At 40.5% G+C, this 20,417-nt stretch overlaps 1 protein-coding gene across 3 annotated transcripts; it reads left to right on the top strand.

The window, feature by feature from the left end:
* The first annotated feature begins 4,746 nt into the window (after window positions 1–4,746).
* On the top strand, window positions 4,747–16,956 carry DEPDC1 (DEP domain containing 1). Of its 3 annotated transcripts, none has more exons than XM_068406732.1 (12): window positions 4,747–4,794; window positions 5,599–5,864; window positions 6,334–6,475; window positions 7,701–7,819; window positions 8,258–8,388; window positions 8,694–8,738; window positions 11,763–11,903; window positions 12,399–13,277; window positions 13,877–14,049; window positions 15,019–15,195; window positions 15,462–15,647; window positions 16,816–16,956. In XM_068406732.1, exons 1-12 carry the CDS (start codon window positions 4,747–4,749, stop codon window positions 16,954–16,956), a joined length of 2,448 nt encoding a protein of 815 aa, XP_068262833.1. The 3 variants fall into 3 exon arrangements, with proteins under 3 accessions (XP_068262833.1, XP_068262832.1, XP_068262834.1); XM_068406731.1 differs by having other exon boundaries at window positions 8,691–8,738; XM_068406733.1 differs by lacking the exon at window positions 12,399–13,277 and having other exon boundaries at window positions 8,691–8,738.
* The last annotated feature ends 3,461 nt before the right edge of the window (window positions 16,957–20,417 follow it).

The raw sequence follows: 20,417 nt of genomic DNA, 5'->3' as shown, positions 1-20,417 counted from the left end.
ACATTCTAAGAGATATTTACATTCTTGAGGTAATAATATAAATACAAATTAAACTCCTACAAGGTTAAGGGATCATATATCCACAGAAACTTATATTATTGAAGACATTAAGGTTTTTCTTTATGACTTTTACAAAACATCAGCACATTTTCACGCTTTTATAAACCACTTCAGAAGAGCTACTCAGAACCTTGTGCTAGACAAGTACGACTAAGACCCATGAGGGAACTGAGCAACGTTTTCCTACCTGGTATCATGATGGCTTGTATCTCAGGAATCACTCTCAAGCAAACTGCAAGAAGAGCTCTGTTAGGAAGCACCTCAAGCAGGCCTGTGGGCAGACGGTATGCTTTAGAGACTGGGCATTACTTCTGTTAACAAACACACCAGAGGGGAAGTGACCCCACCCCTCAGCAGATGGGATCCAAACTGTACTTAGCAGAGGATGGGGGTGAAGGGCAGAGTCCTGAGCAGCTCACGGGGCCCTTGTTAACTCATTGAGAAGGGAGGAGGTAGGGGGCTAGGTAAATGCATTAGATGATGTGAAAATTCAGTGAGAAAAGGTGCAGGGCATTTCTTGGTATCTCTGAGGTGCAAGCAGAACCTGCTGATCCACCGTCATTCAGGGGACAGTAACAGTGCTCAGGTTGCTTGAGTTTAGGGGGTGATGGTACACAGAATTCCTCAGCATTGTGGGGCTCTCAAGTAATCATTCAAGGCTGAACAACAGCAGGATTTATCCTACTTGTTTGTTCTGGTTTTTCTACACCACTGCACAAAACCTCCCCTCTAAGTGGCTTTTTGTACAAGCTACTGACTCTACATGAGGTAAAGTTCAGCGGGAGTAGAAAAAGATCCGGTTCTAAAGTGAGATTCATCTTTTCTCTCAAATTCTCACACGCACATTTTCATGATAACCTCCACAGGCATTCTCCTCTATTCTTCCCACACCAATCTTTCTGAAAAGTGTCTGCACTGTCACTATAAAAGTACAGTCATTCCATCTCCAGAAAGCAGCAAATCAGCTGAAATGTTATCTGAAAGCTGGTAAATTCCACATAATTGCTTTTCTAAGAAAAAAATTTATTGTAATGCAATGACGGTAATTGCTGCAGTTTGTCTTCAATGTGGATTTTTCCCCCAGGATTAGGTTGCCTACAAAATGTTGCTCTTATAAAGTCTGTACTACACATTAAAAAAAAAAATCCAGCCCTCACTGTTTAATATCATCAAAGAATGATGCATAATATTCTTGGGGGAAAAAAATATTGCTGAAATGTTTAATCCAGAAATATAAACAGCTGAGCTCTTATCTTGTTATTTCAATGACACAATGAGAACTTTGCATTAAGGACTCACATATCTTCCCACTGTTATGCATTTTTATATTTCTTGTTTCATTTCACTAAATATCAGGCCATTTGTTTCGCCTACTGTAAGTACAGAAGCTATTCCCCTAAAACCAAAATTTAAAGAGATGTGCATTAACAAAACATGCTTCTGAAATCTTCACAGCACTTTACAAACACTGCACTGTAATTTTTTAGCCTTCCTATTGACTGTGCTTACACCAGCAAATTCAAAGACTTCAATTCATCACCACCACTCCTGACTGTCCCAGCAGTGGTATTGTCACAGCTGCTATTACAGTCGCATATGCTTCACCTTACCAGAGATCAGAAACAACACTTCGCTGCGGTAAAGAGAAAATCATAAACGCAGGGGCCAAAGAAAAGTCCTGCGGGTCCCACTGCTGTGTCTGGTTGGGGACATGAGCCTGGTATCCATGTTGGTTTGGACACAGGCTACTGAATTTTCTTTCACTGGAAGCTCCAAGAGTGCAGTCCGGGCAGGGCTGGCACGCCAAGTCCTGCCGAGGCTCCAGGTCTCGGGTCACTGCAACGCTTCCGAGGGGAAGAACGCCCTATTTACTGCCTCATCCTCCCAAACCAAGGGGAGTAAGTGTTTGTAAATGTGTATGTATTTGTATTCCTTAATGACAAATACAGAAAGCTTATGTTGTCTTTAGCAGTCTCCATAATCTATTCCCTTATGTTTTAAAATCAGTTTCTATTTGAACTGAAGGGCAAGAATGTTAATTCCGCTGCACTAAACATCAGGAGATCAATATTAAGTACTTCCAATTAGCTTTATTCCTATGTCTAAAACCAGTAAAACAAAGACCTACAGGACACAGCGCACGCCTCTTCTTCTGTTTATTATCACACACAGTGAAAAACAATCCAGAGGAACAGCCATAACCTTGATACTTCAAACAAACTCTATTAATCCCTATTTATTTTACCTTCTACTGTTACTAGTAGCAGACACCAACACCAAACAATTATAAAGGGGAAGCAAAAAATAACACTTTACTTTTCCAATTACTTTCCCTCATGTGTTTTGTAGAACTTTGTATGTGACGAGTTACACTGATGCCCTCCTATAGCTAAGCTGGGTTGGTATTTGTACAGGTATGCACCAGGTATTTGCCATTCTCTAATGAGAATAAAGGAAAAAAAAAACATGGAAAGATAAAGAAATCTCATTGTAAAGCCATAAAACTGGCTCTAAGAATAATTTTAGAGACCTGAAGGTACTCTCCAATCATTTTAAGAAGCTGCTTGTATTTCCAATTGATTGCATCTATTCACGACTGTGTAGTGATAAATACAGAGAACACCTGCCTCTGTGTAGTCATTTTTCTTTAAGTAGGGAAACCTACATGCAAGAGTAGACTTGAAATTGAATTGTAAAAGCAGAAAGAACTCTAGTTTTTGTCTCCTAGGAAATTAATTAAAACACTCTAGGCTACAACAGTGTAACACTGCTTACACCAGTATGAAGATGGACTGTAACGTTTCCCAGACTAGTCCAACTATCACTTTTACTGTAATTGCCAGACATGCCCCTAAAATCCCTTTACTGAATCAAAGATATGAAGTTTTACAAAATGTATTAGATCATCTATGGGCAGCAGGCTAAATGCAAACACATCAAGCATTATATTTTTTTAAATGACCTGAGAGAGGGAGTATGGGAAGTAATCCATAGTAAAGCAGTTGTAGTCATCACTTTCTGCAGGTTTTACTCATGGAGATTTCCCTAAGATAATCAGTAAATCAATTCATACTCTTGGACAGGTTTAGAGCCTGGGTCATTGGAAAAATCAATATCACTTTCTATCTTGGCAACCACTCATCAGGCAATTTTGTTAGACAGGAAAACAGGAGGTGAGTTGTTGAAATATGTAAGTGATGAAGAGCATCTCTGAAGTTTTTGAACCTAGCAAGAGGATCCACATCTTTCTTCTAATCAGATGCAAAATGTAAGTAACCTAACACGGCTTCACTGAATTTTGAATTGTGTACTATACTGACTCTTAAGCCAACAACTGCCAGCTTACCAGCAGGTGCTACAGCTCACAGACCTCATCAAGGTATTAGGAGCCAACTTTGGCTCCTGCAACTAATTTCGTAAGCACATAAAAGCAGACCAGCCATCCCTCCCTTAGCAGGGTGTGTAGCTGAGGAACGGGTTTCCTCAGTGCTGTTCTAGTCCTGGGAGGCACAATCTAGGTTGCTGTGTGTTTTGGTGCTTTGGCTTTCTGTTTCTGTTCTTTTTCCTGGGCTGCAGCTTTGGATCTTATTGTTTAAATCCACTTGTTAAGCTGGTGTCTTCTCACAGCAGTGATGTTTTTATCTCTTAAGAGTGTCTAAGGTATTTGTGTGTCTTTGTTGACTATAAAAGAAGTTTAAGTGAGGAGCCCAGAATTTCTGAGCAATGGATGGCTATATCAAGATGAGATAAAACACTCCTGGGGTATTTATAGCTTCCAGGTTACCAGTATTCTTGGCCCTGAGAAAGAGAACACTTAAAAATAAACAAAAAACAAACCCAAAACACCACCTGCAAAATGCAAAAGCTGTGCTATTGCAATGTTTGTTGGGGTTGTTAGTTTTTTTTTTTGGGGGGGGAGGAGGTGGGTCTCTGGTATACCTGTATCTGTAGGAAATCCACAGGATGAGACAGGGCAGTTGAAATATGCTAACCACTTTTAGAAGCAAGCACGCATTCGGGCAGTTGTGTGTAAGCTATGTGGTAGACTCACAGGACCTAAGAGGGGTGTAAGCCACACCTGCCTCTTGAAGTGCTATCAAAATGCTCTGAAAACTGAGCCATGTAACACAGGTTGGCTTTTTTCCCCTTGTCTTAACAAACAATGAAGGTAAGTTTCTGAGAAGACGCAAGCTTTTAAACAAACCGCTGTTCAGGACTGACCTGTGGCTGCTGTATGTGCTTGTACATGCCTCCTATCACACCCCGCTCCTGAAAGCCTGCAGGGAAGGGAGGTATCTCGGCCCTCAGCCGGGGGTCCCGCCGTCGCCTGAGCAGCTCCTCAGGCTGCGACTGCTGCCATCGGGTCAGCTGAGCTCGGTCGGTGTCACAGGGAGAACACAGTGCATTGAAACGCCCCTCTGCAAAGGCCCCATGGATGCCGCGACAGCTCTGCGGGCGCTCGGCAGACATTAACCCCCCCGTGGGGCGGGCACAGGCCGCCGCCCTCAGCTCCCCGGCCCGTCCCCTCAGGGCGCCGCCCGCCCCGGCGCCCGCGCGCGTCAGGCGGCGCGTGCCCGCCCGCCTCGCCCAATCAGCTGCCGCGGGCGGCCCGCGCGGCCGATTCAAACCGCGGGGCGGCCGTTGGGCCCCGCGCGCGGCGGGCGGGTGTCCGCTCCGGCGGCCGCCATGGAGAGCCGGCCGGGCGCCCCGGGGCCCTACCGCGCCACCGCGCTGGTGAGGACGGCGGGACGGGGCTGCCGGGGCGGGCTGGCTCGGTGCGGGTCTGTGGGGCGGGAGGAGGAGAGCGGGCTGTCGCCGCGGCGCCAGGGCCTCCCCTCAGCCCGGGCCTCCCCTCACGGGTAAAGCACAAGTTAGTATTAACCCTCCCGGGCCCCCGCGCTCGGGTGAATCTCTGCCGTGGCTGGAGCAGCGTGGGGCCCTTGGGCCTTCGGCGCTCGCTGCTGTGAGAGCGGGGTGCTGCGGGGCAGGGGGTGGCTCTGTTCCCCCGGGGCCGCTGTCACTCGAGGCCCGGCGCCCCGCCGCCCTCCCTGGGCAGGGCCTGCGGTGGGGGCAGCTCAGTAAGAGCAGCCTGCTAATTGTAGTCTGTCACCTAACTTCGTGTGAGTAAAGAGGAAAAGAAGAAAATACTTTAAAATCGGTGTTTATGTTCTCTGACAGCTGGATTCATCTCGGTCTGAGAGCTGCTCCAGATTGACAGTGCCTGAGGAAACCGAGTTGATGTAAATGCCAGGCACATGCAGACTGGGCCAATAAAACTCGTTATGTTTGTGAAACTCTAACCTTATTTTCACTTATAGAAGAAAGAGATAAAAACCTAAATGAAACGTTTATGTATTTTTTAATCTGAACTTTAATGTTTCTATATTAATACTACTACATTATTTAGTATAACTGTCAATATTTGTTAGTCCTAAAGTTGTGATTTCATTTATATGTTTATTATATGATACGGTTTTAATTGATATTTACAATGATCAACTTAAGGCTTTAATCTTTGCTTTTTTGTTTCCCATGCAGTGGAATGAAATTACAAAATATTTCCGGGCAGGCATGCCGTTAAGGAAGCACAGGCAACATTTCAAAAAACATGGGAGCTGTTTTACTGCGTCAGAAGCTGTAGACTGGCTTCATGAAGTATTGAGGAATAACAGTAACTTTGGTCCTGAAGTTACTAGGCAGCAGACTGTTCAGTTATTGAGAAAGTTTCTCAAGAATCATGTAATTGAAGATGTAAAAGGGAGATGGGGATCTGAAAATTTAGAAGACAATGGTGTGCTGTACAGGTACTGAAATGAAGACTAGTTAACAGAGATTTTCAGGTTGAGAACTTCATTTAAAGTTTTGGAGGGCAGCCAAGGAGAATTTACTGTAGTAGCTCCACACTGTGCTACCAGTCCTGTGTTTACTTCTTTTGTACATTTTACAGAAAGTCTAAGTGGGAAACAGTCAGTTCCTAAGTTCTTCGTTAAAGTTATTAATGGCCCTCGCTTCTCAAATTCTCTCAGTCATGTATAAATATCTGAGTATCTTAAAACTGACTTTGGAATCAAGAAAAGTATCCCAAAGCTAGTTTTATCATATGATAATGTTAAACAGTGTTCTAAAGAGAAAATGTCCACATTTTTCTTCTTACTTTCCTGAATCTTTTCAGAATCTTATAGAGTCACACTGATAGGGTATGGTTTTGGTTAAGTGGCTTCTTATATTTTTAATCTATTCTAAATGTACTTAACATCTCTCCTATTCATTCAGATTTCCTTCAACATCTCCAGTTAAACCTCTACCAAGCTCAAAAGAGAACTTGGAAAACTTCTCTGGAGACAAAGAAAGACTTTTTAAACTGCCGCATTTATCCAGGAGAGCTTTTAAAAAACATGAGTTACTACAGTCTCTGGTAATAACTTATGTTCCTTCCATAATTGTGGTTGCCATGTAATTTCTTTATTCTTAAGAAAAAAAAAATAAAACGAAACCAAACACCTAGAAGCAATCATCTTTTTGTGACACTGTTCTGTTGTGTCATCTTCCCTTCTAGCTGGAAAAAATTAATTTGTAGGTTCTTCTAGATAGTGAAATAGCACATTTATATAGCTATGATAGAAAGATGCAGGTGTATTTTATAATGAAGTGTCTTGGTGATGTGCTGTTTCTCTTCTTGCATGTATAAAAAGAAATTGCATTAAATAGTCCATAAATATTCAAACAAAACTGTAACATGGCATTTTGGAAATGCTGTCAGCAAGTGAAAGGGATTATGCATTTGACAGAAGAGATTAACTATGCTCTTAAACCTATAAGAAGCTGTTTTCTGAACTTTGTACTGGCAATAGGTTTGTTGGGAAGGGAAATGGGGAGGGAGTGGTGGGGGAGTAAAGTGTTATTAATATAGCCATGTTACCTAAGCAGAAATAAAGGTCATTTGACCCCCCATCCATTGCAGTACAGGGCTAATTTTGCATCAGTATGATCTGGGATTAGAGAGAGTTTTAATTGTGTATATATGTGTAAGCAACTGAGCATCTCCTGCCATCAGTATGGGAGGTTTTTAGTTTTCTTTTGGATTGTTTTGTTTGTTTTGTCTCCTTCAGTGCAGAATTATCCCTGCTACGGTATTTTAAAGTATTGGGAGGGCTGGAAGGTGGAGTTCTAGAAATTATCTGGACAATATGTTCTTGTTGAAACTTAATATATATCTTTTCATTTAGGACAAGTAAAAGGCACAAATTATTTAACTCTTCTGCTTACTTTTTGAAAAAGATTGAATGTGGGTGTTTGGCCCTTCATTCTTTTGAGATTTGTGTGTGTGTGTGCACACTTTCTGAATTCAGATCGTGATCCTAAAGGAGAATATATGCCTGCTAACAGATTTGGATTTGATGTGTTTCTGTCTTTTAAATTGCTGACTTCTGGGTTGGGGGCTCTTTTCATAGTGTCCTTTTTTGCTTTTGAGTTAGGTATGCTTACATTTCAGTGCTGAGACTGCTAAGGTTACTCCCTGGATCATGTTTTGGAATTGAATGTTCTGCAAAATGCCCTATACTTTTGAGAACAATTTTTACTTAATTTTGAATTATCTTAAGAGGCTTGCTTATTTTATGGTATAAACTACTCATTTTCAGGAAAATTTAGAAAAAACAAACCCAGATATAATAGAGAAAAACAAGGAGGACACACTGCATAGGAAGGAAATAAGCCAGGAATATGTGCAAGAAACTTGGAGAAATATCATTCTAATACAGTAAGTAATACCTTGTAAAAAGTACCTTCTTGTATATGTGCTTTGGGCATGTAATGGCCTGATCAAGCTTTTGCCTTGCAATTTTGTTTTGAAATTTTAAAAATTATGTTTTAAGATGAATATTTTTTACTCACTATTGTTTACATATGCTTTCTAATGTATTTATTGACATTGGATTGTTGCATTTAAGAAATGTATTGAAATATATAGTTGCTGGTGTTGAAGTGTATTTTAGGTACCATAGATGCTCTTTCTTACTGGTTTTTGGTGTTTGTCCCAGAAAAAGTGTGTCCTCAAATTGTTATTCTGGAAGTGAGAATTTATTAAACAGGAAACCAGCTTATCAAGTAACTGGTGTTTGAATAGACATGGAGAGAACTTGTTTTCATTCATTGCTAGCAAACCTTTAGACAACATCTTCTCTTTTCCTCCCCACAGTTTGCAAACCATTTTAGGCCTCCCATCTTTGGAAGAGGTTTTGCAGCCAACACAGATAGTTCCAGAGTATGTCATGTACAATATGACTAACACAAGCAAACATGGTGTCGTTATTTTGCAGAACAAATCAGGTAAGATTTTTTTTTTCTGGTTTTGCTTAAATATTCTGTATGGTGCAATTGCAACAAACAATAAATAATAAAGTAATGTGTTTTGTGGTCTGTCTTTTACACTTTTTTCCCCAAACTAGAGTACAGTTCAGTATATTTGTCTAGAAGGTTTTGTAGGTGTATTGCATTCACTTTTAAATTACACGTGTAGCAATATTTTAAATTAGTTTTAAATTTGATCTATTTATTACATGTGTGCCGTTATTTGTATGAGTTATTAAATCTTTGGCGTTATGTATAATTAATGTACTTGTTTATTTTAGAAGACCTCCCTCACTGGGTGTTGTCAGCTATGAAATGCCTCGCATACTGTAAGTCACTGAACAGCTTTTAAGTTCCAGAAACCTATTTTGAGTTGAAAGTGAAATATACTTGCACGTTAAGATCAATTGTGATGTTTCGTGTGTTGAAAAACAATGAAAGCAATACATGTCAAATTATTGCACAGAAATGTAACCTAAGAGAGTTAGAACATGTTAAAGAAGTTATATTTCAGGTAAACAAGGTATCAGTCCTTTAGCAGTGTAGCTAGTTATCCTGCCTTTAGGCTGCATCATCTCTTTCTGCATATGAATTTTTGGCAACGTGAACAGATTAGATTAGTGGAAGAAGAGGGGCTTCGGTGTTCCTTAGTCCACAAAAAGTACAGGAGAATTAATTAAACTCTGTAAGCTTTTAGTGGCAGTGTGCTGTCCAAGGCCATGAAAAAGTTAAGGAGTGTTTTTTACAAAAGTAATTCCTATTAACAAAGAGTCAGGCAGGGAGAAAACTTGAATGCCTGGGCTAAACCTGCGTGTGGTTTCTTCAAATGCAGTTTTTCAGGAGTAAAGGGACTTTCCTTTTCTAGTTAGTGGCTTTGAGCTGGACTAAACCAGTTCCTACATTTCATATTAAACTGGGGAAGCCAATTCACCAAAAACTAGTTAGATTTTTATTTGTCTTAAAACAAATCAAACAAAATTTTGCAGAGGGCTTGAGATAAAAGCATGCTTCTATGGTCAGCTTTATAGTCTACTAAATTTGTCATGACAACAGAAGGAAGGGTTCCACTCCTTTGTTCCTGGATCCTGGACTTGGAGTATAGCTCCTCTGGTACCTCCTGATCTGCTTCCCCACCTTTGTCTTCAAACTGTCTTTAGAAAAAGCTGATGCTTAAAACGCAGTAAGACACGTTTTATAGTTACAGTTCAGCTGTGGAAAATTAAGGCCTTCAATGTCTCACCAATCACTGCGTAGTAGATGAGACGGATTTTTAAGTCAGACATTTTAGCTGTTAAACGTGTTTTGTGACAGAATTGAACTTTAATTGTCTGCGGACTGAGAGTCAGTCTGCACTTGTCCCTTGTTTTGGTATTAATGTATGAAATATCAAGCAGCAAAACTGAAAGTGGTTACAACATATAGAAAACTCAGGGCTTCTGTTTTGTTTTCTTTGTGTGTTTGCTTAAATGTAAAATTTAGAAAGGCATGATGTTAAATTTCAGAAAAGAAGAATCGGTTACCTAAGGCATCAGTGTCACATGTACCTGAGCAGCTGCCTTGGAACTACTGGGAAAGTATTTACTGGGGAGTAATACAATTCACACAGGTTTTTCACACATTAAGAAGAAAAAAAAAAAGTACTTTCCCAGTGAACCTAATGAAGTTCAGTTTCTAGTGGCTCAGTCTGATGTGGATTCTCTTGCTAATAAAGGAGTGGTTTTGTTCTTCAGCATGTGCCATAGCAGACTTGTGTGCTACTAACAGTCTTTCTCCTTTACAGTGCCATTGATTTTTATGAAAATTAACAGAATCTGTCCTTGAGGCTTCCTTGTCAGATGTGTTTGAAGCTGTTATAAACACATACCGATCGTGGTTATGAAAGCTTTGCATCTCTGTGAAGCAGGCTTTGAAAAGATTCTGGAGAAGCAGAGGACAATTAGACTGACTTTTTTCTTTTTTTTATAAAACTGCCTCTTTAAATGGCAAACAGGGTGTGCTAGAGTTAGATGAGTGCCTCTCAAATGAAATCTGAGATGATGAGCTCTTTATATGTGTGCTCGCCCTGCTATTTAACTCTTGCCCCTATTACTGGTAATCTCCTTCATTAGCTTCCCTCAAAGCTCTACTAGCTATCACGTGGGTGGATGGTGTGTGTTTATACATCTGCATATATCTCTAACTGCTCAGTGGAACTGTGGTAGGGGTCTGTACAGGGTTAGTGTGGCTTCAGAAGTTCAGTTTGCAGCATACACTCTTGTGAAAATTACTTTTTTTTTTTTTTCAATTCAACATGACCCTTTTTCTTCAACTACATTCCCCAAAACACAGAGCCTCTTACATGAAGAGCACTATTAGGAAAAGCAGGACAGGGAAGAGCTTGGCGAGTGGATTTAAATCAAAGTGGAGAATATTTAGAACTAATAGGTCTTTGTATTCATGGGATGACAACTGCAAGCCAGCTTTCTGTTTTTTTGAATTCTCAATTTATAATTTGAGTGAATTGGTTCAAGTGGAGATTTTATCTCTGCATCTGCTAGCTATACTATAACCAAATGATTAAGGCGGATGTTATTTCACACTGTGAAAACTAAAAATACCCTGGCAGGGGGAATAGTGCTCTATTATATTTTTAGTGTAGTGTATGATAATGTGATTAGGATTATAAAGTTTGATGGTATCAAAAATTAAATTTTCCCTGGTTCTATGTGTAATTTAAACTGCCATCTCTTAATTCATTCGAATTGGCTTTGTAATGTAGCTTATTTCATTTGTAGGAGTTCAGTGGAGTATGATAACATTAGGGTTAAAAGATCTACACAGTGTCAAATGTTATTTGTGCCAGGACCCCTTTCATTCTTTCCTTTTCTTGTCTGTAGTAACATGGTCAAGGTTTATTAACCAGATCTCTTGGATTATTGGATTGTTTCTCTTGGTGAACCATTTGAAAAGAGGAGGTCCCCACAAAGGGAAAAGACACTGCCCAGCTTTGTTTGGCCTGTGTGGGATTACTGTAGTTTGGAAATGAAGGAAAATGCTAAAGTGTGTGATTATTTTGCTGAGGAACCTATAAAGGGCATAAATGAGTTTTTTCATTTATTTTCTTGGTGGAACAGCTGGTTGAAACTGAGCACAGCTCCTCGGTGGCTCTATAGAATATTTTGTACTGGTTTTGCTTACAAGTGGTACAGTGCTGAACTGAACAAAATATTTGTATATTGCTGACACGTTTGCTTTGCTTGTGAAACAGCCATTCCTACAAGAACAAATATGTTGATTTTGTAAATTTTTTTTTTTAATAATGGAATTGTGAGAGTAAATACTTCTGTGAATTTTCTTTCTTCACCTCTTTTTAGGGCCTAGAAATAATGACATAAGCCAACCAACTTACAGCGGGTTTGAACGGGATGTATTCAGAACGGTTGCTGATTACTTTCTCAGTCTCCCTGAACCATTACTTACTTTTGAATACTATGAACTTTTTGTTAATATTTTAGGTATGTATGAACTTAGAAATAATCAGTGCAAGCTATAAGTTCTTATCAACTGGGGAACAAATCTGTGATTCGAAGCAGACCATGACCCCCTAATCTGTATGGCAGATTGAATCTGAGGAAGATCATCAATGCTATCATTGTGTATTACAATATTAATTGAAATGCAGTTCTGTCTCATAATATCCTATATAAATTGCTGTCTGAGCTAACATTCTAAATATGCAATAACCATGATTTAAAAATATGTGCTCGTTCCTGTCTGTTCCTCACCATTGCAGTGTGTTAACTTTCTTTTTTCTTGCATGTTGGTTGCAATTATCTTGTTAGATTGCTTTTGGACTGAGCTAAATTTTTCTTAGGTTTTTACTAACAGAGTCAACTATAATTTAGTGTCTTTTATATTTGTTGTCTTCTCTGTTCAGTTAGCAACCTTCTTTCTGAACTTGTTCATTTTCATACCACTTGCATCTTAACTTATATTTAATTTTCTGATAGTTATGTGTGGCTACATCACAATTCCAGATATATGCAGTGGAAAACATTCTGTCCAAGATGAGAAATGTGACCCACAACCTTCAAAAATTCTTCACTTGAACTCTTTCAAGTCAACTGAGTGTCTTCTTCTAAGCCTACTTCACAAAGAGCCTGACAGAAAAAAGAAAGAATATGAAGCTTCCAGGAAGTTGCCTTCAGAAGAGCTAAGTATTCAAAAACAATGTGCAAAGAAACTGCAGCAATATAAATTAACATGTAAACAAGGTAGTGCTGACAATCTAATAGGAGGAAGTTGTCAAAATCTTTCAGGTTTCAGGAATGAACAAGATCCACCTCGAATATTTAGGACAAGATGTTACTCTCTGGAAAGAATTGGAGATAATACTTCAAGTGTATCTAATAGAGGAGAATCTGATCCCCTCAGGCAAAGTGATGTGAACACCATCCTGGGCACAAGAAATGGAAAACAATCACTGCTGCATGAGCATAAAGCTACTTCTGTATTGGAGCTTGGTTTTCATAACACATGTCAAGACCAAACCCATGGTATCAAGAGAGTGTCTGCCTCAACTCTTCGGGATAAAGAGCTGTTTGATGAAAATCTCGGGTCGAAGCAAATATGCAGGTCTCTGAGTTTACTTGGCAAGAAGAACTCCAAAAGTTGTGCTAGCATTAATATACCAGTTGCTGAAATCACAGTAAAGCCAAGGGCTCAACTTTGTGGGCAAGGAAAACCAAATACCTCTGGTGTGGCTTCTTCAGTGGACATCAGGACTGAGGTTTCTGATACCACCGTCAATAGGAGACTCTGCAAAAGCACCATAGAACTCTCAGAATACTCTTTCACTCACTCTTCTTATATGTTGACTGGCACGCAAAGTAAGATGGCTTTCTAAAGCATGTTGTATTGGCTCACTGTGTTGTCTAACTAATCTCTGCTTCCTTCATCTTTGGCACTGTTGCTCGGGTTTTTGACGTGTGTATAACATGATCTGTGGGTTTAAAAAAAAATAATTCTGGTTGCTACATTGCCCTGTCTAAAGGTAGCCTTCGATACCTCTGCTAACAAATAGTAGTGTGTAGTATCTTTGGAGTCTTGATGTGTCAGTAATTCACCTTTCTGTTCAGGTAAGTAATTCTGACCTAGACACTGCCTAAGAGTGAGGGAGGGAATTTGCACAGACCTGCCTATTGGGGGAGTGGTCTTTTTCTGGTCTTTGAAACACATTTTCTGGAAATACTTCTGGGAATAGTATTAGTGTCATTTCTTAATTGTGTTATGGTCATAATTGTACCAACAGTTTATCGTAATGAAGCAAGTTGAAGATGACCACACAAAAAAAGGCCACAAAACGTTATCTATCATGATTACATAGATTATCATCATTGAAAAAAATGGAGTTTCTTGTACTGAGATAAAAATACCCTGCAAGTTGATTCAAATCTTAATGACAGCTGTCTTTACAATTAACTTGTAGATCTCCTTCAGCCTCATTTAGAAAGAATTGCTGTCGAAGCACTACAGATATGTTGCCTGTTGCTCCCCCCACCAAACCGTAGAAAGATTCAGCTCCTAATGCGCATGATCTCTCGGATCAGTGAAAATGTTGATATGCCACGACTGCACGACGCAATGGGAACACGTTCCTTGGTAAGAGAATCCTAAGTGTGGCCTATCTATTGTTTTAATTGGCTGAAGTGATGCTGAGAATACTAGCAGTATTCTGTACTTGAGGTCCTTGTCTCATTGCAATTAAATAGTGATTAACGGGCAGATTTTTCATCTCCAGAATATTTATAAAAAACTGACTTAAAACAAGCACTTTCTTGTCTCCATCCTGATATATTTCAAATATTGATGTTGCTTTTGTTTACTTTGGGAGGAGAAGGAAAAAAATTTCTTAAAAGAATGCAAATCATTGTTTAATCTGATTTCTCATCCAACTGCCATTTAACTGAAAAGGTGTTGGCAAAGTGTCTGTAGAAAACTTTTCTTGGGCTAAACATTTCTGTATGTGAAGCTATGACAAAAACAGTTCCAAAGAAGTAAATTTTCTGCCTAGTGAGTTCAAAGACTAGCTTCGAGGTCTGAATTTAAGCTTTCATTGGAATGACTAAAGATTTTTGTCAAACAAGATTAGATAAAACAGCAAAGTACCTGCACGTGCTAATTTAAAATAAGCCTACTAAAAGCTGGAAATACAAAAGCTGTAAAAATGTTTTCTAAAGCTATTTAAAACTGGATCTTGGTGTGCATTAGATCTTGGCTATGTTGGCTCTGCAGGTTTTTTTATCATCTCACTCTTCTCAAGATGGCTAATTGAAAATGTACACTTTTCTACAGGTGAAGACTTTTTCTCATTACTACCTCTTCAAAATATGTATTTCTTAATTGAAAGCACTGTTCAAATCAAAAAAGTACCAGTCTAACCTTATAATAAGTTACTTTATTTCAGATGAGGATAAAGTTCTCGTCAGTTTTCGTCCTCTCTTGATCGGTGGTGCAGGCAAGAGATTGCAATGAAAGCTGGTGTGGGAGAATTCATTGTGCCACTGTGTAGAGTGGAAGGAAGGCAAACGCCTCAACTGCATGTACTAATGATCTGCTAAACACTTCTAGATGATACAGACTTTCTCTCGATGTGTGCTGTGCTGTGCAGAAGAAGTAGATCTTGATGAGCTGCTTTCTACACGATTAGTTTCATTTCTAATGGACCATCAACAAGAAATATTTAAAGTACCAACTTACCTGCAGGTTGCAGTGCAAGATCACATAGAATACATGAAGATGGCTCAGGTTGGTGGCATGACAGACGTTTAAGTTCATTTGCTAATTGCAGAGTATTTGTTACTTCTGAGGGTGGGATGGGAAAACTGCAAATAAACCTGCTATATTTGAATGCAAACTTTTATTAAACTTTTGGTGCTACGTTATTAGCTATGTTATAATGTATTGCAACTTGTGATGTTGCTGTGAGTATGCTTGGATGTTGCTAGCTTCTTGCTGAAATAGTATGTAATCGTCTGAGTATGTGCAGACCCCTTCTTCAACTCTTGTTTCAGTGCAAATATCCAAAGGAAGAAATTTGTGCCATACTGCCAACATATTCATACTGCAAACAAATCACTCCTCAGGAGTTTGAAGAACAAAAGGTTTCTACCTCTCAAGCTGCAGTGGCAGAGCTCTTGGAGAACATTATCAAAGATAAAAACTTGTCTGTGAAAGACAAAAAGAAAAAGTTAAAACAGGTAAGAAAGTTGGTGGGTATTTCATCTACTTGTGAAAATGCCTTTGTGAGGGAAGGATCTTGGTCACTAGGCTGGGTACAGAACAAGAGCAGACTGTATGGAAAGAAATGCTTGTCTTGATGAAAATAGCTGTTTCATGTGTTTTGATTGCATGATTTGATTGGGATTTTAAAGACAGTGTCTAATACGGCTTTTGATACTGTCTGGCAGCAGTGGTGTTCAAACAATGATTTAAAAACAGTATAAAATTATTCAAAGATATTGCTCTCCATTATGTGACGTGCAACAGAGTTACAGTGTGGTGTCTTGTGGTACAATTTTACCATGAAAATGCTATGGATGGGCTTGAAATCACTAGGCAATAAAAGCAGTGACTTTTTTCTTTAAGAGGTCAAGCTCTATCTGTTCACAATCCTGAAACATTCTTTTCTGTGGATTTAGCTTTGCATTTTGTAACATGTATATTGCTCAAGATTATCTGGCACTTCTATGGCCTACTGACATATTGCCTAATACTAAAGCTAAAATACAGCAGTTCTGGCAGGATTTAATACTAGAGGGCTTTTCCTTCTTCAGAAAACCTTTGGCAAGTATTTCTGACCAATTGAATAGTATTGTACTTGTCCTAGAATCTCCTAAGCGAGTCTTGTGACTCAAATTTGAAAAAGCAGCTTTTCAGAGCAAGCTCATTTCTTTCTGTTCAGTGCTCCTCCCCCAGCTTCTGCAGCGCTGACTTTCATAGGTGTTGTGGGAACTTTCTGGTCCTGTAAAAGTGAAGGCTGGACTCTTGTTCATTAAAACTTCCTGCATGTAAACAAGAGTAGTTAATTACAGTCTATTAAAGCTTGGGGTAAGTAAGTGGTAAGAAGTGATACACAGCAGTGCTTTAAGCAGGTGTAAAATTCACAGAGCTGTATCATTATAGTCTCTTCTCATTTCAGCAGAGGTGAAGGGCCTGACAGAATTTGTTTGACTCCTTGTTTATCAGTTGTGGACTTGTAAGCACAAAGGGCTACGGCTTTGGGCAGTGTCACAGCAGAGTTACTTTACGTGTTGGTAGTCTTGCTCCTCCTGCTGATACACATCCTTACAAGGATGCATGCTGAAGCCCTGCACAGCTGGTGTTTGGTGGAGTGTGATATTTTATTTTTGCTTTTGTGTTTTCTAGTTTCAGAAGGAATACCCTCTAATCTACCAGAACAGATTTCCAACTACAGAAAATGAAGCAATGCTGTTTGAGAACAAACCTACCATCAAACAACCGATGCTTAGCCTAAGAAAACCAAGATTTCGTAGCCTAAGGTATTAATTTCACCACACTTCAGCTGCTTATTTATTTCATGGATGGATGGATGAATGATTTACCAAAGGGCACTTGCTACAGAAATTTGATGGTGGCTGTGTGTGTAGAAGGAAGAAATGTTTACATGGACACTACGTTGAAAGGTGCCAAAATAACTTTTTTTTTGGTGCAGATAACTTTTGAATGACTGCTAAGAGAGAAATAAATATTTATCTGTTTACAAATTATTACAATATATTGTGCTCAGTAAAATAAATGTGAAAATAAGCATGAAGCTATTAGTAACCAAAAATTTATATGGGGTTTTCACATGGGAAACTAATTATATGCATCTTCTTGTAACTTTTTTAATGTCTGTTCAGGAATTTGTGCCATTTATTATAGTTTGTGCACATTTTTTAATGTCTGTGTGGTGTGAATAAGTGCCTTCCTTGTACTCTCAAAATATTTGTCTTTAAACAAAACAATGTTCTTTGTGCTTGGGACTAATTTAAAAGTTGGTTTTGTTGTTTCCAAGGGAGCCAGAAATTCATCATAAATAAATGATTATCTGACTCCATAAAATACTTCAGTTCATCTCATCTGTAAAATTCACATAAGCTTTTGTATATTTATTTATGTTAAAAGTCGTAGGTATATTTCTGACGTTTTTATGGAAAATTTATTTTGGATCTATTGGCGTGCTTCTCAGAATAACAAAAGTGATGGATGTGTGAAGTGACAATGAATAGAGTCAGAATACACTAAATTTCCCTGTTTTGTTTCCAGAGTTAGGGGGTTGCTTATTAATTCTGATGTGCCCAAGGCTCCAAGGCTCTCCCCAAGCATATAAATCTGCCTGAGTGTTTCTGTGAGAGAACAATTCCAAGTACGTGTTTTCATAAAGGAGATCCCAGCTAAATCTTCAGGCAAAAAACTAAAAAGTCGCAGGTGGTGAACGATGTTAGTGTTCAGTGCTGGGCTGGGAGAGAAATGGGTGCTTTTCTCCCTCACCTGGGGGTGCTGATCGACAGCCGGCTAAACCTGAGCCAGCAGTGTGCCCAGGTGGCCAAGAAGGCCAATGGCATCCTGGCCTCTAGTAGGAATAGTGCAGCCAGCCGGTCTGGGGAAGTGATCGTCCCTCTGTACTGGGCACTGGTGAGGCCGCACCTTGAATCCTGTGTCCAGTTGTGGGCCCCGCACTTCAAGAAAGATGTTGAGGTGTTGGAGCGAGTCCAGAGGAGGGCGACCAAGCTGGGGAAGGGTCTGGAGGGTCTGACCTCCGAGGAACGGCTGAGGGAGCTGGGGGTGTTTAGCCTGGAGAAGAGGAGGCTCAGAGGTGACCTTAGTGCAGTCTACAACTACCTGAAGGGAGGTTGTAGCGCAGTGGGAGTCGGCCTCTTCTGCCAGGCAACTAGTGATAGGACAAGAGGACACAGCCTCAAGCTTGGCCAGGGGAGGTTCAGGTTGGACATTAGGAAGCATTTCTTCTCAGCAAGGGTCATTAGCCATTGGAAGGGGCTGCCCAGGGAGGTGGTGGAGTCACCATCTCTGGAGGTGTTTAAGAAAAGCCTGGCCATGGCACTTAGTGCCCTGGTCTAGTTGCCATGGTGGTGTCAGGGCAATGGTTGGACTTGATGATCCCAGAGGTCTCTTCCAACCTCATTGATTCTGTGATCTCACGGGGAAGCTCCATATTAGTCCTGTGTCAGATACTTTGGTGTTCTGCCCAAGGGTCTTAGCTGAGGGTTGGCACTTTTATATTTGACGTTGTAGTACATCACTGCTGTGGTCTGCAACCATGAGACTGTGCTTCACTTCTCTCGGGTGGTTCTCTCTTCCCTGGGATAAAATGAGGCAAAACCACCTTTCCCTTCTGCAGAGGAAGGCTTTGTAAATGAGAAACCAAGATCAGCCCAGTTTCAGCCAGTGTTAGTATTGCTTTGATGTCCTGTAGGTAACTTTACGCTTGCAGGTGACACATGTTCATCCTTTGTTACGCCCAGAGTCAACGACTTTGAAATACGCAGCACCTGCCTAAACTTGCTCCTAATTTTTCTCAACCTCTTAAGTGTTGCGTAAATGCTTTATTTATTTATGTGATCCAGTTAAGCAACTTATTAAGCGAGAAGCTCACATTTCTTAGGATTTAGCTTTCAAAGGACCGCCCTCATTATTCAGAGTTCTTGATCCGTGTTATTTAATGTTCCCGTAAGGTTTTGACAGAACTTAACAAAAATGTGAATAAATAGACAGATTAACTAGCTATGGGACAATTAAAACATTCCAAATGAATGACAGATACAAATTTAATTTTAATCCAAACTGTTCTTTGAGCTATCATTTTCTCTTGAGGGAAATTTTTCACTGAAGCTTTTTATGATTTTTTTCACGTTGCAAAAACTACCGTTCAGTATGGGGAGCAGCTGGCACTGCAAGAAGGATTCAGGGTTGTCTTACGCTGACTGGAGAGGAGGAAATGCTGTCATGATCTGGCACTGAACTGTCCCTGCTGCTGGTGAGGGCTTGGCGCTGGGGGCTGAGGGGACAGTTATAGAATCATAGAATCGTTTTGGTTAGAGAAGACCTTTAAGATCATCAAGTCCAGTTCTCCTGGGCTTTGCTCCTTGTCTCTGCTCGGAGGCAGTGGGGTGGGTGCAGGGCTTGGGGGCTGCTGCTCCATTTCCAGTCTCTCACTTCACAGACTCACAGAATCAATCAGGTTGGAAGAGCCCTCTGGGATCATCGAGTCCAACCATTGCCCTGACACCACCATGGCAACTAGACCAGGGCACTAAGTGCCATGTCCAGGCTTTTCTTAAACCCCTCCAGAGATGGTGACTCCACCACCTCCCTGGGCTGCCCCTTCCAATGGCTAATGACCCTTGCTGAGAAGAAATGCTTCCTAATGTCCAACCTGAACCTCCCCTGGCCAAGCTTGAGGCTGTGTCCTCTTGTCCTATCGCTAGTTGCCTGGGAGAAGAGGCCGACTCCCACTGCGCTACACCCTCCCTTCAGGTAGTTGTAGACTGCACTAAGGTCACCTCTGAGCCTCTTCTTCTCCAGGCTAAACACCCCCAGCTCCCTCAGCCGTTCCTCATAGGTCAGACCCTCCAGACCCTTCCCCAGCTTGGTCGCCCTCCTCTGGACTCGCTCCAACACCTCAACATCTCTCTTGAAGTGTGGGGCCCAGAATTGGACACAAAACGGGCTCAGCGTGTGGCCCGTTCAGGTGCTGTCACGGTTGGCTCTTTGGGTATTGGATATGTGCTTACAGTTTTGCATACACAGACCCAAAACTCTCTTCTCTTTTGCTGAAGAGTTTAATTGCTGTTAGTTGTGATTGCCATCTGCAATACCACGTGGTCTGCTGGCAATCGGAGGTCAGTAAATTTGCTACGGTCCCTTTCCTGCACAGAAAGGTGGATGAGATGCTGCTCCTTGTGCTTAGCAGCACCTTTTCCAGTCATTAGTGCCAACAACACCTT

Source organism: Nyctibius grandis, chromosome 8 (genome assembly GCF_013368605.1).
Source record: "Nyctibius grandis isolate bNycGra1 chromosome 8, bNycGra1.pri, whole genome shotgun sequence".
In the NCBI taxonomy this organism is placed as follows: domain Eukaryota; kingdom Metazoa; phylum Chordata; class Aves; order Nyctibiiformes; family Nyctibiidae; genus Nyctibius; species Nyctibius grandis.
The sequence above is the reverse complement of the archived record's forward strand: the minus strand, read 5'-3'. Positions and strand labels throughout refer to the sequence as shown.

Excerpts from the sequence above, each read along its gene's own strand:
- DEPDC1 (XM_068406731.1), top strand. The coding sequence starts at position 4,747 with ATGGAGAGCCGGCCGGGCGCCCCGGGGCCCTACCGCGCCACCGCGCTG. Across the intron at positions 7,820-8,257 it reads AGAAATATCATTCTAATACA|TTTGCAAACCATTTTAGGCC; the intron begins GTAAGTAATACC and ends TCCTCCCCACAG. Across the intron at positions 15,196-15,461 it reads AATACATGAAGATGGCTCAG|TGCAAATATCCAAAGGAAGA; the intron begins GTTGGTGGCATG and ends CTCTTGTTTCAG.